General features: G+C 40.3%; 1 protein-coding gene across 6 annotated transcripts in view; it reads right to left on the bottom strand.

The window, feature by feature from the left end:
• Positions 1 to 14303: 14303 nt before the first annotated feature.
• dclk2a (doublecortin-like kinase 2a) overlaps positions 14304 to 23454 on the bottom strand; it is a 314799-nt gene continuing 305648 nt past the window's right edge. For 4 of the 6 annotated variants that reach the window (XM_060827326.1, XM_060827342.1, XM_060827359.1 and 1 more), the window contains one exon: positions 14304 to 14944. In XM_060827326.1, coding sequence (XP_060683309.1) covers positions 14795 to 14944 — 150 coding nt within the window. In that variant the 3' untranslated portion in view covers positions 14304 to 14794. Of the gene's footprint in view, positions 14945 to 18343; positions 19535 to 22886; positions 22947 to 23454 lie in introns of those variants that run through there. The other 2 variants (XM_060827350.1, XM_060827368.1) reach the window with 2 other exon arrangements.

Raw genomic sequence — 23454 nt, 5'->3', positions numbered from 1 at the left:
ACTCTGATCTGCACTCCTCAAGTTCTCCTAATAAGGAGTCTGCAAAAATTGAATCTGTATTAAATTGAATCTTTGGTAAATTATTGGTTACAGCTTATGTTCAGATTGGGAAAATATGCAGAGATATGAAAACAGTTTTTTAAAAAACTAAGAAGACAGATTCAGAACTAATTAAATAAAATAAGAATGGAGGGTCAGGCGATGTGTTATTTCTGCATGATGTGAGAACTGGTGAATCCCATTGTGGTTCCCAGTGACCATATTTGTAGTAAATGTTGGTTGCTAAAGGAACTCTGGACCGGAGTTGATTAGCTGCAATCTGAGCTTCAAACAGTACAACATATTAGGGAGGGGGAGAGTTACCTGGATGCTGTGTTTCCTGGAAGCATCCCTTAAGACTAACTCAAATTCAGCCAGTGGTCAGGGTGTAGCTGTGAGTGAGACAGATAGTGATCCAGGCGATAGAGTTGCAGGAGCCTCAGCCCCTGTCTTTGCCCAAGGTTCAAGAGTTTTGCTCTCTGTGTGGATGGGAATAGGGACTCCAGGGATGACGAGACGACTGACCACAACACCATGGTTCAGGGAGCCATTCAAGTGGGGGCAAGTGATGAGAAATGTCATTCTAATTGGGGATAGTATAGTTAGGGACATAGACAGTCTTCTCTGTGACCAGGATCAAGAGTCCCGAAAGTTGTGTTGCCTACTTGGTGCTCAGGTTCAGGATAGCTCATCTGGGCTGCAAAGGAACTTGGAGTGGGAGGGGAAAGATTCAGTGGTCGTGGTCCGTGTAGGTACCAATAACATTAATGAAACAAGGGCAGTATGAACAGCTAGGAGCTAAATTGAAAAACAGAACAAAAAAGGTAATAATCTCTGGGGGGTTACTATCTGAGTCACGAGCTAATTGGCACAGGGTCAAAAGATTAAGCAGATAAATGCGTGGCTCAAAAACTGGTGTGGGAGAAATGGGTTTGAATTCATGGGACATTGGCACCAGTACTGGGGAAGAAGGGACCTGTTCTGATTAGACAGTTTTCATTTGAATCATACGGGGACCAGAGTCCTAGTGAATCGCATAGCTAGGGCTGTAGACAGGGCTTTAAAGTAATGCTGGGTGGGGTGGGGAGAGCTAGGGTTCAGCTATAGGGGAAACCCAAATTAAAGGAGGAAGTAAGAGTGCAGGTTAACAATGTGGCAGATGGTTACTAGACCATAAAGGTGAGGTTCAGAACCGGTGAATATATTTATGCACTAAGGAATTATAAAAAGAGTAGGGAAATTTACCAACGGAACAAATTTAAAAGCTTTGTATTTAACTGCATGAAGTATAAAGTGGATGGACAAATCATACAGATAGATGTAAATGGGTATGATATAATTGGGATTATGGAGACATAGCTGCAGGGTGACCAGGGATGGGAACTGAATGTCCAAAAGGAAAAGGTGGTGGAGTGGCGTTGCTGGTTAAAGAGGAGATTAACACTATTGTGTGAAAGGAGATTAGTTCTAACAATGGAGTCTATGTGGGTTGAGTTGAAAAATACTAAAAGGGGCAAAAAATATTAGGGGGTGTCATATATAGACCCCCAAACTGCAGTGCTAATGTTAGGAATGGCATTATACAAGAAATTAGAGATGCATGTGATGATAGAATATCGGTGATGATGGTGATTTTAATCTGCATGTAGATTGTGCAAATCAAATTAGCCACAATGTCATAGAGGAGGAATTCTTGGAATGTATACGGGATGGTTTCCTTGACCAACATGTGGAGGAACCAATTCGAGAGCCATCTTAGACTGGATACTGTGTAATGATACGGGAATCATTGCTAATCCAGCTGTCCAAGACCTCAATGGGGATAAGTGGCATGATAGAAATTTTTATTAAGGTGGAGAGTGAGGTGGTTGGTTCAGAGACTGGGATGCTGAATCTTAATAAAGGAAACTATGAAGATATGAGACATGAGTTGGCCTTGAGAGATTAGGGAGAGTTACTTAAAGGGATGACAGTGGATAGCAATGGCAAACATTCAAGGAATACGTGGGGGAACTGCAATAACTGTTTATTCCTGTCCAGCACAAAAACAAAATGAGTAAGAGGGCCAATCCATGGATTACAAAGGGAATTAGAGATAGTGTCTGATCCAAGGAAGAAGCATTCAGAAAAGCCAGGAAAAAAAATAGGCCTGAGGGTTGGGAGCAGTTTAAAATCCACTCGGAAACAAAAAAAAAGCTGCAGATGCTGAAATCCAAGGTAGACCAGCAGGAAGCTGGAAGAACACAGCAAACCAGGCAGAGTCAGGAGGTGGAGAAGTCATTTCGGGTGTAACCCTTCAGGACTGGGGGCGGGTGACTGTCCACTGCAATTTAAAATTCAGTAAAGGAGGACCAAGAGATTGACGAAGAAGGGGGAAATACAGTACAAACATAAGCTTGCAGGGTTGACACTAAGATTTTCTATACGTACGTGAAGAAAAAGAGGTTAGTGAAAACAAATGTATGTCCCCTAAAGACAGAAACTGGGGAATGTATAATAGGGGGCAACGAAATCGCTGAACAACTGAATGTATAAGTTGGTTGCTCACAAAGAGGATACAAATCAGATACCAGAAATGTTGGAGTATGTATGATTTAGTGAGAGGGAAGAACTGAGGGCGATCGATATTAGTAGAGAAATGTTACTGGGAAAATTTAGGGGATTGAAGACAGATAAATCCCCCAAGCCTGATAATCTACATCCCAGAGTACTTAAGGTAATAGTGAATGGATTGGTGATCATCTTCCAGGGTTCTACAGACTCTGGAAGAGTCCCTGCAGATTGGAGCGGAGCTAATTTCATTCCAATATTCAGAAAGGGAGGTAGAGAGAAACCAGAAAATTATAGACCAGTAAACCTAACATCGAGTGGGGAAAATTCTTTAGTCCATTATCAAGGACTTTAGAGCAGAGCAGTTAGAAAGCAGTGGCAGGATCAGACAGAGTCAACATGAATTTGTGAAGGGGAATCATGCTTGACATATCTATTGGAATTCTATGAAGATGCAACTTGTAGAGTTGACAAAGGGAGCCAGTCGATGGTGTATATTTGGACTTTAAGAAAACGTTTGACAAAGTCCCCAAGAGATTATTAAAGTCATAAAGATGTACAGCAAGAAAACAGACCCTTCGATCCAACTTGTCCATGCTGACCGGATATCCCAAACCAATCTAGTCCCACCTGCCAACACCTGGCCCATGTCCCTCCAAACCCTTCCTATTCATAAACCCATCCCGATGCTTTTTAAATGTTGCAACTGTACCAGCCTCCACCATTTCCTTTGGCAGCCCATTCCACACACGCACCACCCTCTGCATGATAAAGTTGCCCCTTAGGTCTCCTTTATATCTTTCCCCTCTCACTCTAAACCTGTGCCCTCTATAAAGAATATAGAATTGGGTAAGTGTGTTGAGATGGATAGAAAACTAGTTGGCAGATGGAAAACAAAGAGTTGGAATGAATGCATCCTTTTCAAATTGGCAGGCAGTGACTGGTAGGGTGCCGTAGGGATTGGTGTTAGGACCCCAGCTATTCACAATATATATTTATGATTTCGATGAAGGAACAAAATGTAAATCTTGAAGCTTGTTCATGCTATCATGTTGGGTGGGAGGGTGAACTGTGTGGGTAGCTATTTGATTCTTGCATTTCTGAAACTGTGTCCCATTTCTCCACATTTTCTGGAAGTGGCTTGGGACAGATAAAATATTCACTTTTAATAATCTGGCACTGTTTGTGCCTGTGAGTTTTTTTTTGTTCCACAGCACTGACCAGCACTTTTAATGACAGCTACCTGTTCTACTTGCTATATTGGTCTATCGTATGTCATTTTCGGTTTGTACCTTGAGAATTGAATGCACCGTGCTAATCTCCAGTGCAAAAGTTAGAATTGATCTATGCTGCTTTCCAACTAATGTTTCACTCATCATTTTACTGGTTTTCGCTAGTGACGGGTCTTTTTTGGACTTTAACAAAGACTCATCAGTAATTTTGAGAATGACCCTGTTCCTGATAAATTCTGGCTTGAAGTTCCCATTGTTGCATTTCTCCAATAATCCATAGAGATCATTAATTAAGCCATCTTTGGATTGTCAAATTCAATTATTTAAATGTTATTCTTTCAAGGATGTTTTTAGTTCTGGCATTGAAGTAATTGGTAAAAGTTTTCAGTATTTGTTATTTCTTTTGTTCTTTGGCAAGGAACATCTGCTCTAATCTTATTTGTTCCTTGAAGTGTATTTATTTGTTCAGCCTCAGATTAAGTATTTAATTTGGAAACCTACTCTAGATCTCAGAAATTGCTTTCTCAAAGATGTCCAATACTGGCCATTCTCTGAATTTTCTTTTCCATTTGTTTTGCGGCTACTTTCATGTGAAATGGGATAAAATGCTGAATTCTGCCTTTTCACTACTTCACTATATGAATTTTGTTGTTCACAGCTTTAATAAATGATCCCTGTTTTAATTATAGCTTTGCTGAATGATTCCAACATTGTTTAAAGAAACTATTCTTACCTTAATTGCTGATTTTATACAAAATATCCCATGGTCACAATAAACTCTCCCAAAACTTTGTCTGTTAGACCAGTTCTACTTAGGCTTTTAATCTGCCTGGTGCTTTTAACTGAACTACTGGTTTTGTGGCATCTGATATATAATTTTGGTCTGATAGTTATAGAGTCATAGAGATGTACAGCATGGAAATAGACCCTGCGGTCTAACCCGTCCATGCCGACCAGATTCATTTCTGCTTCTATAACCATGTCTCACTGTGCATACCTGCTATGGAAGTAACATCTGAACTGAGGAAGAATTAATTTTTTAACGTCTCACTTTTCCATTTACTCATGGGGTTTCCGGTATCATTTACCATTGACCTCAAAATCAGGACTGCTCACACAGAAAAGCCTCGCAATGCTACTTGCTATATGCTTTGAAGTTACTAATTCTCCTTTTGCAAGGATTTATGAACTCACTTGGTGCAGTGCGTTGATGAAGATTGCTACCAGCATCCTCATTAGTAAGAAATTACGTAGCTTGCTTTCTAGTGGTAGGGGTAAATCACTTTCTGGTCTCAGAGAAGAGTCTCTTATATTTAAAATGAAAAGCTCTTTACATTTTAGCAACAAGTGACAGGTTTCATCAATTAGATTAAATGTTACATGAACTTTGAGGATGTCCAGATTTTACAATTTCATTCATCTGCTCTGTTGATACAACAACACAGTAGTAGACCAACAGAAGTTCTTGCCTTAAGGTTTGTGAAATATATTTGCTGTCTCCTATATCTAGCTCCCCAAATGTCAATACAAGAATAAAAGCAGATGCTGGAAATCTGAAACAAACACAGAGATTGGTGGAGGAACTGAGCAGGTCTGGCAGCATCTCTGGACAGGGAAGTGGAGTTATTGTTTTGAGTCCTGCCTGCTTCTTCTGCAGAATATCTAACACTGTAGGAAGGAGGTCAATGTCCTTCTGCACTCTCCTAGTGCAAGTGGCTACCATCATCTCACATGGACTCCATCTCTGTTGTTGCACCCATCAAGGCTCTACCACTCTCACCACTACATCTTCTAAACTTACTGCTAACACCACCATCCCTAACACCACTAACCTAGCAGCCCACAATAAGATAGAGTCATATTGATGGTGTGCTGCCTGACATTCAGCTCCTCACCACTTCCCTCGAGGGCGCCCTGCCTCTGACCACTCCAAGTGGCTGACTAAGTCCCCCAAATTGGTATTGGAAGCTGTCTTTAACTTCCTGTGCCAGTACGCCCCCGCACCACACACACACACACACACACACACACACTCTCTCGCACACTCATACACATACAAAAGTTGTCTCTCTTGACTTTACTGAGGACTGCAGACAACCTTCCTGGCTTTCTGATGGCACTAAACACAAAGGCAATACAGTACTACTATGAGCCAGATTTTTCCGACTAAAGGAGCAAAGTACAAGAACTACTGGAACATTGCTCTGGTGCAATTGTAGCAAGCTCTACATGCATACAACTTACATCAGCATTGGTGAATATAAGTGTACATAACAAGCTCTTATTTAAAATGTGACAATAATACAGACTCAAAACATATCTTCAGAATAAGTAATACACAATCAGAATTTTGAGAAGATATAAAAAAAAGTACACTTTCCAGCTTAATACAAGTGCTGAGGTCACCATGCTATCAGACCAGTTACTAGGAACAACGAAACAGCAGTGACAGCCAACACAGAGGTGGAATAACTGACAGACGTATAGGAATGCTATAATTCATGATACAATCCAAATGTACATTAAAAAGTTGAAAATATGTAGCATTTTATGCAACCAGCCAACTTCACTCTTGATCCTGCATGAATGTCCAACTTTAACGTAGGAGGAGTTTGACTAACTCCCAGAGAGCAACTGGTCCAGAAATGAACCATTGTCAACCAACTGGTGAAAAGGGAAACCAACAGAAGGTTTAGTGGCCTTGCCCAACACATGGCAGAGCTTGAAATGAAGAAACAATCCATTGAAATTATCTGCGAGGATGTAAAAGGGAAGTTTCTTGTAGCCAAGAAGAAACAAGAGACAGCAAGTCAGAAGAAGCTCAATCAAATTTGATGTGGAGTGACTGAGGCTGTGGGGTTGCAATGAAGAACGCAATGACCATAACATCCAGAAGTTGACTGAGCGCGTACACGTTGAGCACCTATAATTTTACAATTATGGTTGATTTCCTAATGCATGACCAGATTAATTATTCCAGCTTCCCTTCATGAAGACATAGTGGAAAGTATATACCAAGGACCATTTGGAATTTAAATTTAAGACCATTTAGAAATTTTTTACTGATCATGTTCAGACAAGCAATGTCAATACAAAATGAGTGCCGGACAAGTAGCAGCCTTTAGTAATATGATTGAAAATCTGGGTAAGTTTATTTCACTAGTTAAACAGTCACAATAGGTGACTGAAATCATCCAGCTCACCAACAAATCAAAGGAGATAACCTGGATTTCATGGCCGCTCAACCATCATCCACTGATTCCGAATGTGGTCAAGTAGGTTGCTCTAAGCATCCAGAACACTGCAAAGAGAAGAGATTACCTCTTCTAATTAGGAAGAGATTTCCCAATCCAGAAATTAATGATTCTACAAGAAAGGTACTTATTTCAACAGGACAACTGTCACCCAAGATGGGCAGTCACAAGATTAAAGGACCTCCTGAAGTTGTTGAGTAACTACCTAGGTTAGCAAAGAGTTCCTCTGCAAAGGAAATTCAGGAGTTTAAGGTCATCTAGATAAGGTAATGGAAAAGGAATGATACACTTCACAGAGCGCATGTGACAGCTAAAAAAAAATCCTCAACTAGAGAATTTGCCCACAGTTCAGAACCAGGTGACCAGTCCTTTGGCAAGACCCCAGCCTCCTCCTTAGTACCAAGCAAGTGTGTTCTGTGAAAGCTCTGACAATGTTCAGATGACTGCAGTTGTGAAGTCAGTGACATGGAGATGGGGTAGTGGTAACTGTAATATAGTCATATACATAATTGGGAGAAAAAGACTTGGGGCTGAGATGTTGTGTATGTTAATGATTCTGAAGGGGTTAATATTGATGTTACATCCATTGTATTGATGTCACACCTGTGAGTGGAAACAGGAATTCTATAGCCCTCAGTAGGAGCAGCCGTATCTGTACCAACCCCTTTAATCCTGATTGTTATGTTTTGTCAAATATAGTTATTTGTATTGCTAACATGCAATAAACCTTCTTGTTTTCTCAGAATAATGACACTTCTGTAGGTGCTCTGCAGTGATGCTTCCTTTATGACTAATCATTTCATGGATGAAAACAAATATGAAAATAAACCTTTTTGACTTATTGTACTTCTTCCCTCATACTGCATCACTTCTATCTGCTTCAACAAACGCAATAGCAAGTTCCATGTTCTGACCATTCTCTGTATAAAGACATTCCTCCTAAATTATTTAGTGTTTAGTAGCTAACTTATAGCTATGCTCATTGTTCTAGACTCACCATATTCACATCAACTAACCCCTTTATTATTTTATTGTCCTCTGTCAAAGTCTCCACATCAAGTTCTCTTTTCAAACAGGAACAGCACAGTCACCTCATTATTTTTAATACAAGAATTTCCCTATGTAACTTGCAGACCTCTGTCTCTTCTGAGACTGGGCATCCCCAAGAAAACTTGGGGCCAGAATTGAATGGCCATTGGGTTGGGTTCTAGGCACAAAATCAGTCCCAGCTTTTGTTCCCTATTTCTAGTAGGGAAACAACCCTGCTGTTCAAGTCTGAACAACTATAGGCTCACTATCTCAAGGAAGTTGAACTTGAAATGTATGAAAGCTGGTATGTCATTCATCTGTACTGCTTTTTGTACCTGCAACTTGCGCATGTGCAGACAAATTGTTTTGCTTCTCCACAGTTCCTAGGTTTTCCTCAGCTGGAAAACATTTTTTGTTCAGTAAAGAATAATCTCATGTTTCAGTCATAGTTTTATCACACTAGTTCTAGCTCCATTTGTAATTTGTTGTATGCATGTACACTGTTAACTGCTTCCTAACTTAGTGTCACCTGCATGCTCGAATATAAAACCCTGAATTCCTTCAGCTAAGCCGTCAATGCATATGGTGAGTGGTCCCATTACAGATTCCTGAAGTGCAAACACTTGTCACCTCTGAGAAACCAATCAGAGAACATTTTCTTTTATCTGTGCTCTTTGTTTCCTACTTCTCATCCAATTACCAACACATGTCACAAGGTTACCTCCAATTCCACTCACTTTCATTTACGATAATCCCTTGTGCAGTTGGTGGCACTAGGGAAGCTAGAAAAAAGGGGATGGAAAATAATTGGGATTCTTCCACTGTGGAATTTCTGATCATTGTGTTTATTCATTGTTGGTATACGCTTAAGGACTGCCTCTCAAGTATCTATGCACAGAATGTGACCTTCTGTCCAGCAAATTGAGTGCACTGGGAATATCTTTCAACCATCAAATCATATCAGATGTCTGTGAATGAAAGAAAGAGACCACTGTAGTTAATGGAGGAGAAACTTTTATTCTGTGAATTTGTAATACAAAAATGAAACCAGCAGCAGATCCGAAGAACAGAAGACAGGACTGAAAGATTAAAAAGTGGATAGGTGTAAAAGCTTATTCCAGCCAATGTTTAAGGAACCAGTTACGACAAATCTACACTTCTGATGACAAATTATCACAATTAGCTAAAATTTAACAGAATAATTTTTGATTGAGAATTTAGTATTCGCTAGATGAGTATGTTAGTACCACCTTGATTCATTAACTGCACTGCATTCAGAAAGTTGTAACCATACTATAGTCTTATGACTGGCATCAGTAACATCAGCGCACCAAGTGCCAAAGAGTATCATCAGTAGTGAGTGGGTTATGTAGCAGAATTACAAATGCATTTGTAGCATGCAGAATAGTTTACTCAAAACTGTAAGGCAAGGAGTATTTAATAACTGCTTACTTTAAAATTTGTAATGTAAGTGCTGAAGAATAGCCAAAAAAAAATTCATTTAGAAAACTAGTGCATTTCCCTTTCAGGCTTTGCAAATATAAATATGTTTATAAATTATCCCCAATAAATAAAACTCCAGTCTTTTTATTCACATTTGTTGAAACTGAACCTGGTTCCTAACATATACTGGTCACATGCTTCAGTGACTTGAACAAAATAATCTTGGTCTGAAAGGCCTTTATTAGGAAGATGTTCGTAGTGATTAAGCTGCTTCCAGAAAGGGTTGAGGTATCTCTGGAATTCCTTGAGTGCCAAAAGTATATACTTTCACATTGCTAGAGTTTTTTTGTTTCAAAATGCAAATGTACACACTTTGATTTACTATCATGAATAGTAATTATACATAAAATGTTAATTATATTTAGTACTTCCCTTCAATTCCAGGGAAAAAAAACAGTTTTAAATGTTAACTCAATAATGATTTTTAATTGAGCAAAGGCCAATATGCATGAATCTGTCAAGCCATGGGTCTAATACTCTAAGCTGCATGCATAACTGCATTACATCTGGGAATGAATCAGTCACTTAATTTATATGTGAGTTAATTAACTGCTGCACAGTTAAACATGTACCAATCTGTTCAAGTACACCAAGACATTGTGCAAGGAGTGCATTTAAACAACTTAACCTTCTGCAATGAATCCTATGGAAATGTAATTTACCACCTGCAATTTTGCTGTCAATATTTCCCTTATTTGATTGCCAGGCACATAACAGAAAAATTGAAAAGCACATTGCAATTTTAACCTCAGTGTGATTTAACAACCCATTTATGAAGTCATCATTATTGATTTGCATATTTACACCTGTCTTCCTGCGGTGGCCAACTTGCTGCCTCAATATTGGGATCAATTCAAAAGACAGTGGGATCACAAGGGATGTTGGAAAGTTGATGCCCTTGTTTTAACCGCTCTCGTTTAGTCTGTGGGCAAAGATTTTTAACTTGGAATTTGGCCTTATATCTGACAGAACTACTATAGTGACTAGAACCATTCAATTTAATGATGCCGAGAAGTTTTAAAGAATTGTACAGCATAATGGATGCAAGTAACCATGACAATCAGTATAATCATCAATGTTCCATGTACAGTGCTGTAAACCCAATTTGCTCTTGGCAGGTCAGCAATGCTGACAGGGATTCCAGTTTCCAACTGCCCTCGAGAAACTGATGAGTTAGCTTCCTTCTTGACCCTGAGACCATGTGGTGTAGATACACACGTAATGCTGTCACAGGCGGTGTGTTCCAATGATTTTGAACCAATGACAGTGAAGGAACAGCAAAATAATTTTGAGTCAAGATAGTGTTTCTTGGAGGTGAATCCATCTTCTACCATGGTTCTTCTAGATGGCAGTGGTTGAGGTTTGAAACAGGTTGTCAAAGAAGGTTAATGAGTTGCTCCAGTGTGTCATGGAGTTCGTACACACTGATAACACCATATGTTAGTTGTGGCGAATGTAAATGGTTACGGTAATGGTATCAATTGAGTGGGCTGATTTGTCCTGTATTTTGTGAAGTGTCTTGAGTTTTTAAATTGGAGACAATCCAGACAAATAAGAGAATTCCATCACACCACTGATTTGTGCCTTGTAGATGTTGGACAGGCTTTTGGGAGTCAGGGGTGAGTTACTCATCATAAAGTTTCTAACCTCACACTAGTTAAGTTTTTGGTTAATGGTGATGCCTAACATGTCAATTATTGGGAATTCTGTGATGGCAAAACTGAGAACATCAAGAAGCGATGGTTATTTCTTTGGTTGGAGATGGACATTGTCTGACACTTGTGTTGTATGAGCATCACTAGAAACTTATCAGTCCAGACCCAAATGCTGCCCTACTTAAGTATCTGAGGAGTCACAAAGTCCACTGAAAAATGTGGAATCACCAGTGATTATCCCTACCTCTGAGTTTATAATGTAGGAAAGTCATTGATGAAGCAACACAAAATGATTAGGCCTACCACACTGCCCTATGGAACTCCTGCAGCTATATCTTGGAGTCAACCTGACAACCACAACCATCTCCTTTTGCACTAGATACAATCATATGTAGTGGAGTGTCTTCCCCCGATTCCTGTCAATTCCAGTTTTACTAGGGCTCCTGGATACCATGCTTTATTAAATGCTGCCTCAATGTTGGGGACAGTGACATTCACCTCACCTTTTGACTAATGTGGACTTTCTAGAATGTAAATTGAATGTCAGTGAGATGAATGCTGTGAAAGTAGTGCTGCTTAACTGGACTGTCAAAAACATGTTCTGTCACTTTGTTGATGACACTGGAGTGGTAGCTGGTCCAGCTGGACTTGTTCAGCATTTTGACAACACAATGCACCTGGATGATTTTTCACATTGTAAAGTAGATATCAGTGTTCTAGCAGTTCTGGAATAGTTTGGCTAGAGGCACGGTTAGTTCTGAAGTATGAATCTTTAATCCTACAGCTAAAATATTGTCAGTGCCAATGGCCTTTGTTGTGGTCAGTGGCTTGAACAGAATGATTAAGCCGAGAGGAGGTAATGCCAATTGTATGAACCATGCTTCAGAATCGTAGCTACTTTGCTCTTGCTATGGGGAAACACTGTACTCAACATAGCTCAACTTCATTAGATAGCACAAAATTCTTCACAATGTTCTCCACTTGTAAGCATTCCCCAGCAAATGGCTTGTTTTTTTTTCTGTATGAGACAAATTAGAACAAATCTGCAGTCTTTTCAATAAAGGGACCATCACAATTAATCCCATCCTCATCTGTCAATGGAATACCATTAGAAGTCAAAGTGCCTGTTCTATGCCCACATGCGAGTTAGAGGGATGAAGAGATGTTTGTGGACTTGATAATGGTGGCTCTTACCATGGACAGAAATTAACTCTGGATTCCAATGGTCATTTCTTTTAGCAGCAGAGACCAGGAGGACTATTATAACCTACTGCTGCAGTATTCGGAGGCTGTTCAAAGCAAACTCAGAAATAGCCAATAGTTTGGAGGTGAAGGTGGGAAGGAAAATGCAAACCTGAGATATGTCCCCAACCCTCCACTTTGTATCTGAATCAGCCAATTAGGGATCTTTATTAAACTACTACTTAATTTCCACAAACGCTATTTATCACAACTTGGGGAAGGAGGCAGCTAAATGTTCTCCCAAATCAATGGCATCTTGAAACTGAGCTTGGCTCTCTCAATTTTCACTTCCTTGAATCAACTGTTGTAGCCCTTTCCACTAGCTATCCCATATAACAGCTGAATGCCTGATGGGAACTAGCTAATGAGGTGTTTACAATTCTATTTTAATCTCGGTTTAGTGCAGGATTGTTGTCGTTTATCGTTGAAGATTTCCTTGGGACTTCTACACTATTGCTGTCACTTTGGCATTAGACTATTTTCCCTTACAGACGGGGTTTCCATTGAACTTAACGCTAATAGGAGATACTCTAGAGAAAATTGCTGATGTGTTTAACCGAACCATTTTGTCCCCGAGGGCTGCAGATTGCAATCCCAACCAAAGCCAACACTGTACCCCCCCCCCCCCCCAAAAAAAATTATTTTCTCCCTTGACCTCATTCTGTCGTCCTATCCGAGACGCGAGGGAACCACCGTGGAATTATAAATTCACAAATCTAGGTTATTTCACCCCGAGGGAACTAGTGATCATTTCCGGGCAGTCAGTACCGACAGATTCTTACACTTCGCTTGGAGATGATACTCTAATACAATCCACTCGTCATTCCGACCCTTACACACACAAACACGTTCAGATGGGATGAGATGAGTGAGTGATGATCTGGAACAGGGGGCTCATGAGGTTGAAATGAATTGCATCGTTCCCCGGCCCGCCCACCCAATTTGAGCTGATTCAGCAGAGGCCTGGAGAGCTTTGAGTGTCCCTGTCGGTTGGAATTTTATCTGCAGACATTGTTTCTGGCCTCTCGAACACATTTCCTTCCACACCAGTTTGCTGCATCCACCCGCACTTTCAGGGAAGACTTGCAGAGACCCTCAGGAAAATGGTTACAATGATCTCCCCACCCTTTTTGCAAATCAAGGAAGCAAGCGGTATCAAGGAATGATTCAGAAATCACAAGTGCCACTCCTGGGGCTATTAGGAAAGTTAAAGTCCATCAGGTTGGGATATTCCTGTCTCCGCAGGGATACGTGTTGGCCTCAGCATTGGGTCCCTATAATGCAAATGCTCATTTTCTCCTCTGCTTAGTCCGTCCTGGAGAATAAGTCAAACTTCTTTCATCGATCAGGCGGTTAGCAACGATGAGAGTTCACCACCATTTTCTGTTCATCAATTAGAGAAATCATTTCCACTTGAAAGACACCTAGGACCTTTGTCTCAATTAGAGGGCCGGCTTGTCTAAAATTAACGAAACCAATTACTGTATTTTCCAACCGAGAACCAGCGGTTCTGTGTTGGTGTGGTTTCACCAGACTCGCTTATTAAGAAAATTAATTCCCCAGGGACCGCACAAATCAAGTGACCAACTTCAGGCATCCCTGCGCTCGTTAGGCTCTGGTTAAACCGATAACCCTGACTTTTGGCGGCAGTGCTCCTGATCTGACATCATAAGATCGACAAAACTCCCCAGAACTCAAAAACAAAACACCTTTCTCTTTCTGAGCAATCGATGGGAAGGTTTTTCGGAATCAGAGTTCAGAAACACCAACTTTTGATTTAATTTTAATTAAACGTTTGATTTGATCACGATTTCGAGCAATGCATCTTGTTTCTCCATCTCATACTGGGTAGGCAGCGCCGTCTAGATTGGAACGATTTGCTGATGAGAGCATGGTGCTTAAACTTCAAGGTGCAAGTCAACTCAAACCTGGGGTTGGGGAGTACAAGTGAGTCCATCCCCAATCCATTACCAACCCTCTGTATTGGGCAGTATTCAATCTCACTCTGAGCTGCTGACACCCTGCCTCACTCGAACATACTTCCAGCTACAGGAGAGCACTAATTCACACAAAAAAACAAGATCCCCAAGCACGTCCGTTTAAAATTGACTCAGGTGTGGCTTCTCTTGTACATGTTTAGGTGTTTTTTTAAATGATACTGTTTTGTTTCTTAAAAGCCATAGTTTCTAGAAAGCTGGATATTTTTTAAAAATTCCTTGCAGTGTGGTTGATCTAGATCTGCAGGACATACACAGACTGGGCAAGGAAGTACGCGAGGGACAAGACTCGTTCAAGATGGTTTGGGGGAAATGGACATGAGGCCAGACATTGAAGCATCCACGCCAGGGGACGTCCGAACGGTTTGCTCCGGACCAACTCCTTCAATATCTCGGTGGGGCTTACCACTGAATATCTGCCGTTCCTTATCAAGAGCTGTGTACTGGAAAATAAACAAAAAAACAGGAAAGAGAGAATGAGCGAGCGTACAAAACATAGAGTGAGCTTAATGTACTTAACATGGATCATGGTGGAACTACAAAACAAAAGGTCAGCAGAGAGAGAGAGAAAGACAATCGCCGTCGTGAGGCTAAGTTCCTGAAATCTCCTCTCCAGATTACAGATGGTGTGACTTAAGGGAAACGTGCTTAATTCAATATAGTTGAAACCAGCTAGATGTGTCTTCGGCGAGAGAATAAGAAGTTGTCTGACGAGTGTCACAGTGTTGGGTAACAATCACAGCATTCAAGGCAAAAGTGAGGACTGCAGATGCTGGAAACCAGAGTTTAGATCAGAGTGGTGCTGGAAAAGCACAGCAGGTCAGGATGGGAGGGTGGGTTGTTGGGGGGCGTGGACCTGAACACATTCGTCCATCTAATGTACTCTTTGCTACCTTCTCCCTAGCCCCACCCCCCATCCCTATTTATCTCTCCACCCTTGAGGCACCCTGCCTCTATTCCTGATGAAGGGCTTTTGCCCGAAACGTTGATTTTCCTGCTTCTGGGATGCTGCCTGACCTGCTGTGCTTTTCCAGCACCACTCTGATCCACAAATTACAGCATTCTGGCTGTTTCTGAACAAACCCCACACTGGGGTATTCTCACTGCCTGGGTGCATTACTTTAAGATATTGTCATTCGAATGTTAAACATGTTTGGTTTATATTAGGTAAAGTGTAACAGTTTTCCATGACGGGTTTAATGCACAAGTTGCTTGCCAGCATGGAAGGAAATAAAAACATATGTGATTACTCACCACGCTGTACCAATCGGTCAGGAACAGGCCAACAATGGAGCAGCAAGTTCTGAATAGAAGAGTTTTGCCTTCATGAAAGAAATTATATCTGGAAAAAGCTGTAGGAATGGATTGGAGTGATGGTATGGAATGATTATTTATGAGAATTTGAATTCAGTTTGCTGGGTCATAGGAAGGACCAGGGTGATGGACATACAATATTTTGTACACAGTCATTCTGAAGTAGTTATGATATTTCCAATGGATACAAGATGGTGGTTGCAGAAGGGGCAGGGGCGTTGGGAGGTCAGATTTTACTGTTATAAATTACAGTAATGAAAATCCTGCCAGCAGTAAAAGAGAGATATGGATAAAAGGCAGATCTTTTTTGTGATGTTGGATAGAGTTCCACGCGTGGAGACATAGCAGTGATTGGTACCAATGTAATGGAACCTAGGGTACAAAACATAACAAAGGCTGCTAGCTTCCTTGTAAATCTCTAGTGAAATGCTAGGGTATCCAAAGATTGTAGTTTCTCTGGAATCTGCAGTCAGCAATTTATGTAGTTTCTTAGACTAGTTACCAGAAGTGGTACTACCTGTCCAACCATATATAACCTGAAAAAGAATTGGTCATATTCTCATTCTATCATGATACAGGAGACCTTGGTGAATGTGAGGATTCATAAATGACTTCTCCCTGGAATGGTACATCACCCACATGTGGGATCAAAGCCAACTCAACAACTGAGCGATCAAACACATTTCAATTCATATCAAGACTATAACATACAGTATCTCCTCCTGCACATTAACTGCTCCTCATTTTCTCTCATTCGATGGAAAAGTATTCTATCCTACTGCCAGGTAATAATGGCACTGAAATTTGTGAACTTAGTTTATTTCTGGATTGGCTCTATCAAGCAGACATTCTATGGTTAGAAACCAGGCTTAACATCGAGGTCTGAACCTCTTAACAACAGAACTATAGAAAGCCATCTGCCAATTCATCTTCTGGATGGCACTGAAAGCTGTGTTGGATAGGGAAGACTGTATGGGGAATATTTCTGAGGTCTGTTGGTGGTGGCGGCATTGAAGTTTAATTCAATAATGCTGGTATTAATTCCAAATATGTGGTGTTAAGGCACAAGTATCTCAACCAGTATAGTTCCCAAGAAAACTTTTCACAATTTAAATTTTCTTTTCTAATTTCACCCTCTCCTGAAAAGTTGGAACAGTGGTAGATGGACAAGTTTCTGCATTCAGTGGAACATATAACCTGTGGCAGTCCAAAATTTGCATTTCTGCAAAGCAGAGTTTTTAGAGAGCTCAGGCCCAGAAGAGAAAACTCAATTGATTTGTTTGATTGACACATGATTTTATCACAGTATGATCACATGACAACAAAAGAGATACAACTCCTAATGACTATTGTAGATTTCTATTAAACAGAGAGTAACAGCTTCGGTGGTTCTCAGTCGAAACTCTTTCAGAGTTGGTGTCTGTGTGGCAGCTTTGGTGATCTGCCCACTGTATTTGTAGCCAGTGACTGAGAGAAGGTGGAGTGAGGGATGGAGCAAGTGATGGAGTGCCAGAGTTATTTGAATGCTACTGTTTCCCTCAGGCCTAACAGTCCAATCTAAAATGCTAAGATATTTAAACATACAGACAAAGGCACTTTTTTTCACACAGCCTTTCTATGGATCTCTCAATATGGAGTTAGTAATGCTCCAAGTAACAACAAGATTAATTCCTAGTGCATGGCCAACAGTTGGAGTCCAACTAGAAATCATCCTACCTTGTACCTTTTAGTACAAGAATCTAACAGTACATAACATTGTAGCTTCACGATGAATCACAGTTTCTCAATTCATTTGTATTATTATTTGTATGATTGCCAAAGTGGTACAGTTTTCAAGAAAAATAGCCAACAATTTTTCTTTTAATTTGTGGATAGCAACTTGTAGAATCATACATCATTTTCATGACAGAGTTATCACACATTCAAATGATGCATTTTGATGGAACGTGTGCTTTCATTGTGACCTTGTAAATGATCAAAAAGGATTGTCAGATATTGCTTGAATAAGATGTTCCTTTTAAAACTTTGCCCCGTTATTTTAGCATGAATTGAGTGGATCATTCATGTCATATAGAAAACTTCTTGAACACAAAAGAGTTCAAAGATTAAAATGATGTCAAATCGCATGATTGTCAAACTTCACTTGTTCTTATACTGTACAGAGGTTCAGGATTAGTTGGATTTCTAAATGAAACACATCTTGCACAATGCTGTTCCATGTCAAAATTAAGACTATAAAAAACAGGATTCACTCACTTAGTCAAAACACTGACAAATCTAAATGTTAAATTAGTTGTATGGGGAAAACATGCAGGGCAAATATCAGTAATTCCAAACAGTTTTCCCTTTGTCCCTACATTTGCAGTTGTTTATAAAAGGGGAGAACCGTGTTCTGAGAGCAGTGCTGATGCAGTTAGTACGTGCCGTGCCACAGGCATTTAAACAATGGAGCAATGCAGGTGTAGGAAGAAGCATGGCAATAAATTCGTCACAGTTCAGACACATTTATATTTGTATATCTTCAAGAAAACACACCACAAACGTGGCTGCAAATTACTTTTTCAAATCAATTCATCGTACAACTTGTCGATTATGGATTCCAACTCAGACATTTCAATGAATACATAAACCTCGACGTATTTCTACTGTTGGTAGCAAAACTGGAGTGGGAAAGTTACCCAATTTTGGTCATGTTTTGTTTTGTACTTACATCGTGCCAATTATTCGCACAGATTTTATTTTAGAAGATTTGTCGATGGAAACAGGCAGCCGTTTAAAACATTTTAAGTGATTCTGGGTGAAGCAGCCCCTCCTGAAGTATCTGACTCTCTTCTGTGCTGTACTAAAGGACAATTATTACAGCTCATATCTTGTTGCAACATGCAAAATACTTGGCTCTCAAGAACTGTGCTTTAATGAAGATGGAGTGCAATTATATTTACTAGCTAATAGATAAACCTGCAATTAAAAAAAAATCACTGATCACATAATCATATCTTAGAGAACCAAGCATCACATGAACATAATACATAATGCAAAAGCACTCTAACAATCAGGGCTAAATTAAACATTTATGAAATAAGGGTCATAGGTTTAGTGGAAAGCAAAGAATCTTTAGCAAAGCTTTTGACATAGCATCTGTAGCAATTCAGCTTTGCTAACACCAGATGGCACTCAAAGATCACTCTGCCCACGAAATAATGTCAGGTTGTCTTCCTTTTTTGGAAGTTCTTGGTTTCTTCTGTTATTTCTGAAGAATTTTAATACCGGTGCTTATCTTAAAACCAATTCTTGTCCATGTACAGTTATGAAGTATGCTTTTGGCTTTCAAATCAAGAGCATGAGGTCTATTATGTAGTAGATTTTTTCAGATGTTCCTGTCAAGTATTCAGCAGTCCAGAAATTTTGATTCTTGAGTGAGTCTGAGGTGAACTTAATCCAGTACAAGCAACAGACAAGAAAAATGTGTGCTCTCCCTTAAATAGCAGCATCAGCCTGAATCCACACCATGAAAAGTTCTGCCTTGTGTGAGCTGAGAAAGCTTTAAAAAGAGCTGTGAGGCACAAGGCAACAGGCCATGCAAATTCGAACCGGCTGGGAGTTAGTGAATGATCACCCTGCTAGGGAACTGCGTTCTACACCATGGTGTCGTTCCAGGTTAGTCCATTGTCTCAGTATGAGGACTGGAGCTCCTCACCCTCTCCCTCTTATACTTCAAACTGTCAAAAAAAGGGAACATACAAAAACAAAACAGACATCAAGGCCAGAAGAAAATGCTGGTTAGGACTCCAATCAATTCCAAATCTGCTTTTTTGGTTTTTTTTCACTCCCACTCAAAGACTTATTCAAACTAATTTGCTTGCCCTCTTCCCTGTCTAAGCTGCCCCTTACCTCATACAATGAATTGCTTGCCAGTCTGAGACTCCAGCCAAAGGCTGAATGGGAAAACTCTGCAAGAAGTGTACTGCTACTTCAGTGTGCGAATCCACTGGGTCAACTCACTGCAGGGTTCAATATGTTGTTCATCATGGCTTTATCCAAAAATGGAAAAATTGGAATATTTGGTATTTCCATGAGTTCTCCTGCCTTAACTTTGGTAGAAATCCTAACTCTCCAAAAATCAGGAGAACCACCCATGCCCACTTATTATTTTACTCCTGTGCCAACCTCTTCCTCCTCCTCACCACCACCACCTTCCTCCACCACCAACCCCAGATATCACAGGTGCAACACTAGCGTGGCATTGCCAGCTGAAGCCAGTGTTCCAGGTTTCAGCCTCACCATCAAGCAGGAAAACAGTAAATAGAGACAGGATTTCTTTTTAAACATCGTCCGGGTTATTTATCCATTATAGGAGTTTATAAAGTTATGAGGGACATGGAAAGCATAAACAAATTCTTTTCCCTGGGGTTGGGGAGTCCAGAACTAGAAGGCATAGTTTTAGGGTGAGAGGGGAAAGATATAAAAGGGACCTAAGGGGCAACTTTTTCATGCAGAGGGTGGTACGTGTATGGAATGAGCTGCCAGAGGAAGTAGTGGAGGCTGGTACAATTGCAACATCTAAGAGGCATTTGGATGGGTACATGAATAGGAAGGGTTTGGAGGGATATGGGCCGGGTGCTGGCAGGTGGGACTAGATTGGGTTGGGATATCTGGTCGGCATGGACGGGTTGGACCGAAGGGTCTGTTTCCATGCTGAACATCTCCATGACTATGACTCTAGTCACGCTAAGTTTCAGTTGGCGATGGTCTTGAGCAAATGAGAAACTCGAGGAGAGGAGAGTCTATCAGATCACTCTCACTCTTACAGCTTTCATGGACTTTTAGTCCAGACCAGTGTCCTGTTCTCATTTTATGCCTTAAAGGATTGAAAGTGGAAGAGTTGGTTGAGTGAAATAATAGAGTCTGGCCACCGTGCTGTCCTCCTAATGTCTGGATGTGGACACTAGGAAGGGAAAACCTACCCCTTGGGTGGCAGTGGAAGACTTTGTTGGGGACATAGCAACAGGCTTCGCTGTTTCTACCAGAATCAGACCTGATCTTGACTGAGATAGTGGAGGAAAGATCAAACCGTGGAACGCATCCACTTCACCAGAAGGGAGCTGGAGGTGAAATTGTAAAGGTTCCAAAACTACTTCAAAAATAAATAATTCATAGTTATCCTGTTTTCGAATAAACTGGGAGAACTGAGAGCTGCATTAATGAGTTCAGAGCCAGGAAAAGGAAATGTGTAAAGCAGCCTGTAAAGAGTTCTACCAAAGCCATGCAGAACCCACATATCTTACATAACATTCAGTAACGTCATTGGACATCAAGAATTCATAATATTTACATAACTACTGACCAAAAAACACTTAACACAGGTGTACAGACCAGAAGGTCTTAAATCTTGATTTCAAATCTAAGTTAGTTACTTTTTGACACAGCGCTCCTTGTAAGGAGAGGATATTCATCCAAAGTTGTTGCTCCTGACAACTACACAGTAACCCCTGCTGGAAGTGCATTGATTGAGCAGTGTTAGAGTGCAGTTTGTGATGTAGCTTGTGATTCAATAGCTTACTGACACTCAAAGGCTGATACATGAAGATTGTATGTTTGGTTCAGGCACTCAGGGGTAACTGGGAGCTGAGCATCTGCAAACATAAGGTCAAAACTAAATGAATAAGTTCACTTAATCATTTTCTATATTCTCCTCCTATCATAGTTCCTTTATCTTTCACGAGACTACAGGTATCCAAACAGAGGGTAGGAACCTCAATATGGGTGGATTAAAACCTGAAACGGTAGGGTGAGGGGAGTTGGGTGATATGGTGGGACTTTACTATTGGGACATATGATTACATCCAAATCATAAAAAGGGACTGGAAGTCACATCACTAATGGTTGTAATTTAAAAGCCAATACAAAGCACAACATGCGATGACAGTAAAGAGATCTCAGGCTGTCAAGAACTTAAAAGTAAAAATTCTAGACAGCAGTGCATTTGTATAAAGGACTGGTCTAGATCTCGTGCAGAACTGCCTCCTTCTCCTCATTATAGTGGGGTATCTGAGAGTAGGAGAGGATGCAGCATATAACAAATAGCTTAAACAGAGAAGGTATTGATGTGGTGTTAATTCCCAGGCTCATGCTCTAGGTCATGGGTTCAAGTGCCATTATAGTAACTGGTTAGAATTTAAATTCAGTTAAAGGTCAGGAATTGAAATTAGTCTTTACAATAATGAGCATGAAGTCACTGTCAATTGTAAAAACCCATCTGGTTCACCAATATCCTTACCTGATTTAGCCCAATGATTCCAGATCTGCACCAAATAAAGTAAGATCTTAAATAGGCACCTCAGCTATGCAGAACAAAAGGCTCTAGTAACTGGGAATGCTTGTACTGAGTAGTCTTATTGAAGTGTTTAAAAATCTAATGGGTATGGACAGGTTAAACCCAAATAATATTTTTAACACAATCACAAACTACAACACTATATCCTCAAGCTCAGTTGAGTTATTTGCTATCACTTGACCACAAAGGAAGGTGAATACATGAAGCAAACTCCTCGGAACCAATGGCCAGAGGGAACTGCAAATCGGTCAAGAGAAAAAAAATAAGGAACATGAGGGATACACCAGTTTTCAATTTAGAGACCAGTCAAAGAAAACACCAATGGTGTTGTCCATTTGTTCCTAAACACTGGGGGATCTTCCATTTCTGTCTTCAATGTGTCCATGTAACTCTCTGAAGAGAGGTACAATTTTCAATGAGCAATCATCTGTCTGCAGAACTCTCATAAAACTTGGCTGGTAACAGGTTCAAATGTAAGATCTGAACTTGGAGAGTCCCTTGGCTAGGATCACTGGAGCTACCAGACTACATGTGCTGCTTTTTGTTTTAATGAGATCTGGCCTAAAAACAATCAGGGCAGTGGTACTGCAGTGGATCCCAAAAAAGTGAACAAACAATATATTTTTTTCCATCATTTGTCTATATCTTCAACATTTTGATTCCATACTGATGTAGCACCTAACAGAAGAAAACAGCATTATCCCTTCCAGTGCCATCAATTCCCAACTCAGACCTACCTTATGATCTTCTAGTGTCCATAAAGGATATTAATCATTGCACTGCACTTCTTGCTGCATCTAGATAATCAAAAAAAAGGGCTGACGCCTGTCTTTTTAAAAACAGTGATACATGGCAATCTTGTAAAATAGCAATTTCAAAACTACTATTTAAAATATATGATCTGCCATTCTATCAGTAAATCAGAATGAGAAGCATTGATTTTTGTCTCTCGCTTACTGAGTAGATGCAGACGCTCACACTAACTTGGGGAAATATTATCCATTATTCCGAGAATCTGCAGCATCTTTTCTGATGTCCGCCTCTAATTCTGGAAATGTTCAATGGAAAAATAGCTGCTGTGTGGTAGCACACTGAGTCTCTGATGATGACATATGGAAATGGTGACATAGAGGTGACAGAGAGAAAGCTTGTGGAAGTTCTACTTCAACATGTTTGTCTACAGCATGTAATCGGAAATATTGAAAGGAACAGGTTTTGCCTCCTCTCATTTATTTTTTCAATGAATTGTTGAGTTAATCAAATGAAAGCTGAGTATTGTGGGCTCAGTCAGACTGTAAATTACCC

This window comes from Hemiscyllium ocellatum, chromosome 1 (genome assembly GCF_020745735.1).
Source record: "Hemiscyllium ocellatum isolate sHemOce1 chromosome 1, sHemOce1.pat.X.cur, whole genome shotgun sequence".
In the NCBI taxonomy this organism is placed as follows: domain Eukaryota; kingdom Metazoa; phylum Chordata; class Chondrichthyes; order Orectolobiformes; family Hemiscylliidae; genus Hemiscyllium; species Hemiscyllium ocellatum.
Note: the sequence above shows the minus strand (reverse complement) of the source record. Positions and strands in the feature narration are given on the sequence as shown.